Raw genomic sequence first — 9,245 nt, forward strand, 5'->3', positions numbered from 1 at the left:
CTGATCCGTGTCTGCACACCTCTGTTCTTTCCTCTCATGTTGGCATCATCATCATAGCCCTGACGTCTCATGTCAGCTATAGCAATTCCCGTATCTTTCAGCTTTTTAAGCAGCACATTTGTCATACCAGCTCCTGTCAATGTCAATAAATTCTAGAAAATGCTCTGACAGTCACCATTGCTGGGACATTTTCACTAGGTTCTGCTGTTATTACAAAATGCACCATTAAAGCCATTTGTTCCGTATGGCTGATGTCCGGTGTGCAGTCCAGAACAACAGAGTAATATCTTGCTGACTTCAGATCTGTCACAATCCTCTGTTTGACTTTTGTTGCCCGTAACTGTATGATTTCATTTTGAATTGTTTTCCCAAGGTAGTGGTGTGTGTACATTTCTTGGGTGGCGACTCTTCTTAGATGCTCCTGGAGTACAGCAGCAAACAGCCATCAACTCCACAATTTTAAGGAAGTTTCCATTGTTTGGCACATACAGCTGATCTTAAGTGCCACGCAGTGCTAGGTTTTGGATAGCAAGCATTCTCACAATGGCAATGAGCCTTTTCAGAAAATTTTGCCAGTAAAGGGACTCTGATGCAATCTTCTCTTGATGCTGATCATTCATGGTGGCCTTTAATCTTAGTCCCATCTCAAGCTCTTTCTATGGAATGCTCTCCGGTGATTTGCTGCCTTCTCATGGCATGCCAAATTTCTAGCCAGATTTTTCCAGTCCTTTGTTCCTGTAGAACCCAATGTGGCTGCAACATTAGACTGGCAGAGTTTGCAACAAAAACAGTATGCAGCATTCTGGGTTTTTGATTGAGTACATAAGCCATGGCCTCTCCACTTTGTCACCACTGGGGATTTCATGCCAGTAATGTGTTGGATGGAAACTTCTATTTTCATTGTCTTTGGGGAACATGAAGTTTTTCACTTGCTGTGGCCCATGCAGTACAAGGAAGCCCGTCAGGCTACTGCTCAAGTGCGTCCACCGTCCTGGATCATCTAGACTTAAGGAACTAAACTCAACAGCAGCAGTTTCTTCACCACACTCTTCTCTGATCTACACTTTTCTTCAGGAATGTGCATGGTTACATCCATTTGAGATGGAGATATGGATGCTGCAGTGGCTGCCAGGTCACCTGCACTCTGACTACCTGGAAGATCAGGCATCTCCTCTCTACTCACATCTTAACTGGGGCCAGAAGCCTCACTGTGAACATTTGTGTCTATGTATCTCAGAAGAGCTCCTTCCCGCTTAGATAGAAAAGCTTCCTTTGCTTTCTTTCTTTTTCTAAATGCTGCCCCAGAGGGACGTTTTCTTCTTTCATTCATGACTGCTGTTCTGTGCCAGCTATAGTGGCTCTCAACATTCAATTGAAGGAGACAAATAAGCAGGCTGGTAGCAGGGCCTGAGTGAGGGAAGATATCAGCGTCTTAAGGGCCTAACTCGTTCCTACTACTTCAGTTGACTGCCTGTTCTCCTCAAGTGGGTTCAGGGAAGCAGCAGGAAACAGGAAGCTCCCTGAGAAGCTGGTGTTAATCAGTCCAGGCTCCTGTGGGTGCTAGAAAGTTACATAATAGGCTCCTCCTCCACTCTCCCCCGGCAGCTCCTGTTGCTTTCTGTTATTCCCTCTCACCTTTTCTCCTGCCTGCCTATGTCTCTTGTGCCCTCCTTCCTCCAGCACAGCACTCCACCCTCTCTGTGCATCTAGAGCAGAGAGAATACATATGCACCAGCAGCAGACACAATTTTCTAAACTCTGGGTCCTAGTGATGCCCCCCCACAGTCTGGCACCTGAGGCAACCGCTTCAGTTTACCTCATGGTAAGGCCAGCCCTGGATGCAGAGATAAAGTTTCTTGATACCTTAAGTTACTGCTTCTTGGAGTAGCTAGTCCTGGAACCCACAAGAGGAAAGGCAATTCTTGATTTAGTCCTGAGGGGAGCAGAGGATCAGGTCAAAGAGGTGAATATAGCTGGACTGCTTGGTAATAGTGACCATAATATAATTAAAGTTAACACCCCTGTGGCGGGGAAAAAAAATCACAATGGCCCAACACTGTAGCATTTAATTTCAAAAAGGGGAACTACACAAGAATGAGGAGGTTAGTTAAGCAGAAATTAAAAGGTACAGCACCAAAAGTTAAATCCCTGCAAGCTGCATAAAAACTTTTTAAAGACACTATAATAGAGGCTCAACTTAAATGTATACCCCAAATTAAAAAGCATAGTAAGAAAACCAAAAAAGAGCCACAGTGGCTGCCAGGGTTCCTTCCCCACTCTGAACTCTAGGGTACAGATGTGGGGACCCACATGAAAGACCCCCTAAGCTTATTCTTACCAGCTTAGGTTAAAAACTTCCAAGGTACATGTTAGGATATAGATATTCAGGCCTGTCTGTAAAGGCCTATATTTTTAGCTGTATTCTTTATCACTTGGCTAGTTAGAGGTATAAAAGAAAGAATAAAAATCACTGTCTGCCAATGTAAGGTCCTTCTCTTACTGTGACAGTCTGAGGCCCTGTTCTTAGGCTAAGGCCTTTGGCTAAGCAACAGAGGCAGCCATAAGCTGGGAAGTGACCAGTCACCTCCTCACATTCCAAACTAGTCACATTGAAATAAGGTGCTATTGGGCTGTTAGGAATACAATCCTGTCCTGATAATGCCGGTCACCTCCAGAGAAAGGGAAGTGCCTAGAAGATGTAAAAGGAAACTAATTAGTTTGATAGCATCCTGTCTGGCAAGAACTCACTTATCAATAGCTGGGATGTGAAATCCTCACTTCTGTATTGTTTTGTCATTATAGTTCCCACTTTGCTATTGTCTGTATAATCTCTGTCTGGTTCTGTGATTGTTCCTGTCTGCTGCATAATTAATTTTGCTGGGTGTAAACTAATTAAGGTGGTGGGCTATAATTGGTTACATAATCATGTTACAATATGTTAGGATTGGTTTGCTAAATTTCAGGAAAATGATTGGTTAAGGTATAGCTAAGCAGAACTCAAGTTTTACTATATAATCTGCAGTCAATCAGGGAGTGGGTGGGGGATGGAAACAGGGAATGGGGGTAGGGAAATTGGAATCATGTTTGGCTAAGGGCAGGAATGGGAACAGGGACACAGGTGTAAGGCTCTGTGGTGTCAGAGCTGGGAAGGGGGATACTAAGGAAGGAAACTGGAACCATGCTTGCTGGAAGTTCACCCCCAATAAACATCGAATTGTTTGCACCTTTGGACTTCGGGTATTGTTGCTCTCTGTTTATGCGAGAAGGACCAGGGAAGTGGGAGAGTGAAGGAATAAGCCCCCTAACAGTACAAACTTTGCCTTGTCCTTGAACAGTATGCTGCCACCACCAAGCGTTTTAAACAAAGAATAGGGAAAGAGACCACTTGGAGACATCTTCCCCCAAAATATCCCCCCCAAGCCCTACATACCCCCTTTCCTAGGGAGGCTTGAGAATAATATCCTAACCAATTGGTTACAAAATCATCAAAGACCCAAACCCCTGGATCTTGGAACAATGGAAAAACCAGTCTAGTTCTTAAAAGGAGGACGGATTTTATTAAAAAAAGAAAGGTAAAAATCATCCCTGTAAAATCAGGATGGAAAATACTTTACAGGGTATTCAGATTCAAAACACAGAGGATCCCCCTCTGGGCAAAACCTTAAAGTTACAAAAAACAGGAATAAACCTCTCTCTTAACACAGGGAAAATTCACATAAAACAAAAGATAAACTTATCCGCCTTGCCTGGCTTACCTATACTGGTTGCAATATTGGAGACTTGGATTAGGATGGGTTGAAGAAGATGGATTTCTGTCTGGCCTCTCTCACTCCCAAGAGAGAACAACCACGTAAACAAAGAACACAAAACAAAAGCCTTCCTTCCCCCAAGATTTGAAAGTATCTTGTCCCCTTATTGGTCCTTTGGGTCAGGTGCCAGCCAGGTTAGCTGAGCTTCTTAACCCTTTACAGGTAACAGGATGTTGCCTCTGGCCAGGAGGGATTTTATAGCACTGTATACAGAAAGGTGGTTACCCTTCCCTTTATATTTATGACAGTGGCTAAACAAAGTAAAAAGAGCAGTGAGAGGCAAAAAGGCATCCTTTAAAAATGGAAGTTAAATCCTAGTGAGGAAAATAGAAAGGAGCATAAATGCTGGCAAATGAAGAGTAAAAATATAATTAGGAAGGCCAAAAAAGAATTTGAACAGCTAGCCAAAGACTCAAAAAGTAATAGCAAAATTTTTTTAAAATACATCAGAAGCAGGAAGCCTGCTAAAGAATCAGTGGGGCCACTGGATGATCGAGATGCTAAAGGAGCATTCACGGACGATAAGGCCATTGTGGAGAAACTAAATGAATTCTTTGTAATGGTCTTCACAGTTGAGGATGTGAGGGAGATTCCCAAACCTGAGCCATTCTTTTTAGGTGACAAATCTGAGGAACTGTCCCAGATTGAGGTGTCATTAGAGGAGGTTTTGGAACAAATTGATAAACTAAACAGTAATAAGCCACCAGGACCAGATGGTATTCACCCAAGAGTTCTGAAGTGGAGAGACTGATGCAAAGAATTAATTTAGCTTCTCTGCAACGGTCTAGTCTTCTCTGAGTGCTCCTTTAGCACTTTCATTGTCCAGTGGACCGACTGACTGAATAGCAGGCTTCCTCCTTTCTGATGTACTTAAAAAATTGTTTGTGTTTTTTGCTAGTTGCTCTTCAAATTTTATATTGGGCTACCTAATCATATTTTTACGTTTGACTTGCCAGAGTTTATGGTCATTTCTATTTTCTTCAGTACTATTTGACTTCCATTTTTTAAAGGATGCCTTTTTGTCTCCAATCACCTCTTTCACTCTGCTGTTCACTCTGAGTTTTTTGTCCTTTAACTATTTTTTTATTATTATTAATAGTATTATCATTATTATTTGGGGTATTATATTTATTTTGAGCCTCTGTTATGATTTTTAACGAGTTTTCATGCAGCTTGCAGGCATTTCACTCCTGTGACTGTTCCTTTTAATTTTCATTTAACTAGCTCTCTCGTTTTTGTGCTATTCCCCTTTTTGAGTTTAACTCTTCTTTGGTGGGGTTTCTTTGATATTTCCCTCCCCCCGCTGCAAAGATGGTAAATTTAATTACACTATGGTCACTATTATCGCGTGGTGCAGCTATTGCCACCTCTTGGACGAGACCCTGTGTTCCATTTAGGACTAAATTCAGAATTGCCTCACCCAGTGTGGGTTCCAGCAATACATGATCCAAGAAGAAGTAATTAATGGTGTCCAGAAATTTTATCTCTGCATGCATCCCATCTTGAGATGACATGTACCCAGTCAATATGGGGATAGTTTAAAGCCCCCATTATTATTGGGTTCTCTGTTTTTGTAGCCTCTCTAATCTCCTGAGCATTTCACTAGCATCATCACTATCCTGATCAGTAGCATATTCTTACTGCTACAAGCATGCCATTTCTATCCACAGAGATTCTGTGGTAAAGTTTGCTTCATTTAAGATTTTTTACTATATTTGTCTCCATGCTTTCTTTCACATATAGCACAACTTCCCCACCAGGGCAACCTACTCTGTCATTCCTATGTATTTTGTATTCTGGTATTACCATGTCCCATTGATTATCATCAGTCCATCAAGTTTCTGTGGTGCCTCACACTGTTGCCATTGTTAACAATTACCATGTTAACTGGGACTAATTATATTCTCATCCTTTAATTCTTTATTGATTGAATCCCATACCATCTTTTCCATTATTTGGGCTGGGATTTTAATCAGAGTAGTTGACTAAATTACCCAGATCATGCTGATTGTCTTTTTGGAATATTGACATAGCATTAGCATTCTTCCAGTCTTATAGAATTTCCCCAGTATTCCAAGATTGAGTAAAAATTAACTTCAACAGGGCAACAATCACCTCAGAAAGCTCTTTTAGGACTCATGTGTGCATGTTATTCAAACCTGCTAATTTAAAAAAATGTTAAGCCCTAGAAGATATTGTTTAACATCTTCCATAGTTACTAACGGACTGAGAAGTACTTCCTCGTGCCCAAGTGATGTGAGTAAAATATCCTGCTTCTTTCTATATAGAGAAATATTTATTGAATTTTACTATCTTAATTTATCAGTGGGTCTACACCTTATTACAGGGGTTCCCAAACTTGGTTCATGGCTTGTTCAAACAAAACGCTTTGTTTACCTGAGCGTCCGCAGGTACAGCCGCTCACAGCTCCCAGTGTCTGCGGTTTGCCATTCCTGGACAATGGGAGCTGTGGGAAGTGGCACGGGCCAGGCCACTGCTTCCCACAGCTCCCATTGGCTGGGAACGGCGAACCGCGGCCACTGGGAGCTGCAAGTGGCCGTACCTGTGGACGTTCAGGTAAACAAAGCGTCTCATGGCCTGCCAGGGGCTTACCCTGAACAAGCCACAAACCCCTGCCTTATTTGGATTTCTTCTGTTCCTGGTGTGGTTAGAAACATCTAGTTATTATCCTTAGCCCTGCCAGCCATGGATTTTTCCGATACCTTTAGCCTTCATAATCAATATTCTACCCGCCATAGTTTCTAGTTTATACTGATTGCGAGCTACTTCCCCTTTTTCCATACTTTATAGAATGTTTCTCCTTTCTAACTGCTGCCTTTGTAACACTGACAGACCCCAGTTGTCAGTGGGCGGGATCAAACCTGGGACCTCTGGAACTAAATGCATTAGCTAAAAGCCATATGGCTGTTAGCTAAGGTTGTAGAGCAGACTCATTAATCTCTCTCTTTAAGTGGCCTTCGTGCCACTAGATGGGACAGAACGCCACCACACCCAGGAAGTGTGTGGGTTTCATACTTCCGTTAGCTGAGAAAGCCCACCCCGAACTTCAGAGCCTTCCCAGTTGAAATCCCGGACAAGCCCTCTGTAAGGGAACTCAGCCAGGGCTCATCCCTTGGCGGCGTGGTGGGGCACCACACCGCCTCACTACACTCTTTGCTGGGTTGGGGAATACCCAGTCCATGGCCCAGTCCTTCAGGCTGGGTCCCGCAAGCAGTTCAATATAAGCCCAGGCTCTGGGTCAGGGTTGGGCAGCAAACAAACAGTCAGGGGCTCAGGCAGGGACTGAGCCAAATAGTTCAGTAGAAGCCAAGGCTCCTAGCTTTAGCAACCAGGGGGAGGGGGGAGACTGCCACCCGCGAGGTGGGTGGCAGGGGGGACGCAGGCCCACCCACTCCACTTCGTCCCAGCCCGGGGCCCTAGCAGCGGCCAAAGACCCGCTGCTGTGTCAGTGGGGATCCTGGCCACAATACATTGACATTGGCTCTGGCAGTGCTGCAGCCAGACTGGGGTCGGCTGCCCCCAGGCTGCTTCTAGACTCCCCCTCGTAGGGTACCTGGGTCAGGGTGGCATCCTCAGAGGGTTCCAGCACCATGGGCTCCTCTGGGTAGCTGGCAAGGGGTAGGCTCGGTAGCTCCTCTGGGTGTCGGTCAGCATCAGGCATTGGCCGGTCCGGGTTGGCCGCGGCTTGCTGGGGTCTCCCAAGCCGGAGCCAGGCCACAGGCGTCTGGCCTCTCCTGCTGTCGCCCAACTGAGCTCCAGGGTTGGGCTTTTCTACTTCCTGTCCTGCGCCTTGACCGCCGGGGGGCGGGCGCAGGATCCACTGGCTCCGCCCACTTTGATGTCTGGGGAGGTTCTTCCCTCTGCAGGGTGGTGGGGCACCACACCGCCTAACCACACCCCCACTTGTAGCGCTGACAGACCCCAGTTGTTGGGGGGGGGGGCAGGATCAAACCCGGGGTCTCTGGAGCATCTCTCTCTCTCTAAGTGGTCTCAGTGCCACTAGATGGGACAGAACACACACCCAGGAGGTGTGGGGATTACACCCTCACATTGCTTTTTAACCACTATGGGCTTTTAACCAAAGTTGGCCTGATTTGGAATTGTGGCTTTTTGACCATCTCAGTGGTGCTGGAACTAAGGGTGCTACCGCACCCCCTGGCTTGAAGTAGTCATAACAAACACCAAATACATTGTTTCCATCAGCACCCCCCCCCCATAAAAACTGTGCCAGCACCCCAAGGACCCCTACTTAACCTACTCCCAATTTTCATCAAATTTGCTATATGATTTTTTTTTTTACCAATTTCACTCATAATTTTCCTCAGCGTTGGGCAGTTAGCCCATCTGAAGCACCATACACAAATCGGTTTTCACTGTTCAAAGTCACCAGGTGGCGGAGAGAGGAGGCAATTGCTAATGGAAGGCGGACTTGAGCAACAGCAATCTATGATGCCACTGCACCCAAACGCCCAGCTCAGGGGCCCAGCCTGCACACGGGGCGATGCACCCGCCATGCCAGCCCCTGCAGCCAGGGCAGGTGCCTTCCGGAGGCTCAGCGGCTCCCCGTGCCTATCAGCAACTGGCTGCCCTAAGGCAGGCGCGCGGCTGCGGCTCTGAGAGATGCGGCTCACCGGTGGGGCGTGTCCACGGGGCGGGGCTACCTCAGGGAGGCGTCGTGCCACACACCTGGGAGCCAGTCAGGCGCTGAGGGCACTCGGCCTGTGCCCATGTCAATGAGCTGCGGGGTGGTTGGACGCCGCCGGTGGCCTGGGAGCTCAGGCTGCTCCGGGCAGGGCTGTGCCCACGTGTGCGGTCGCCGCCTCTTGACTCCGAGGAGATAGGCTCGCTCCCCCTCCCGCCACAGAGCCGGCGCGAGTATCTGGTCCTCCCAGGCCAGCGAGGCAGCCGGAACCGCAGGCCAGACAAGCCATTGGGAGCAGCCATAGAGCGCGGGGCCTCCGCCATCAGGGAGATGAGCCGAGAGCGGGCGGTTGGGTCTTTCCCCATCCCCGAACCCCCCCTTTCCACCCCGCGCCGCCTTCGGCTCCCCTGCCCTTGAGCGCCCTCTGCTGCCTCGGCTGGAGCCTCCGCCCAGCCGCCAGCGCTCCGCCAACCCGCTGGGCCGGGCTTTCCGCGGCTCGGGCGCGCGGAGCGTTCGCCGCCCCGGCTGCGTCCTGTGCAGGCGCTTGCGACGTGCTGCCGCGAAGCGGACCTGGCCGCGCCGCCCGGCCTGCAGCCGTAGAGGGTGGCGAGCAGCGCTGGCGTTTACGTTGCCGTGCGGTTGCAGAGCCAACAGCCCTAGGGCGAGGAACGGGACCGCAAATCGCTGCATCACGTATCCTCAGCTCACGTTTGATGGCGGTTGTGGGTTTCTTGCAACCTGAAGCGCGGGAGACCATTTCTTTTACAGGGGTA

The 9,245-nt window shown here is 47.6% G+C and overlaps 1 protein-coding gene across 1 annotated transcript in view; it reads right to left on the bottom strand.

Moving 5' to 3' along the window:
- The window catches only part of PIGZ (phosphatidylinositol glycan anchor biosynthesis class Z), a 30,178-nt gene extending 21,375 nt beyond the window's left edge, over window positions 1–8,803 (bottom strand). The window contains exon 1 of the mRNA XM_073358912.1: window positions 8,517–8,803. Within this exon, the coding sequence (XP_073215013.1) occupies window positions 8,517–8,559 (43 nt within the window). The 5' untranslated portion in view covers window positions 8,560–8,803. The remainder of the gene's footprint in view (window positions 1–8,516) is intronic.
- Between the last annotated feature and the right edge of the window lie 442 nt (window positions 8,804–9,245).

The sequence above is a fragment of the Lepidochelys kempii genome, chromosome 9, assembly GCF_965140265.1.
Source record: "Lepidochelys kempii isolate rLepKem1 chromosome 9, rLepKem1.hap2, whole genome shotgun sequence".
Taxonomy (NCBI): domain Eukaryota; kingdom Metazoa; phylum Chordata; order Testudines; family Cheloniidae; genus Lepidochelys; species Lepidochelys kempii.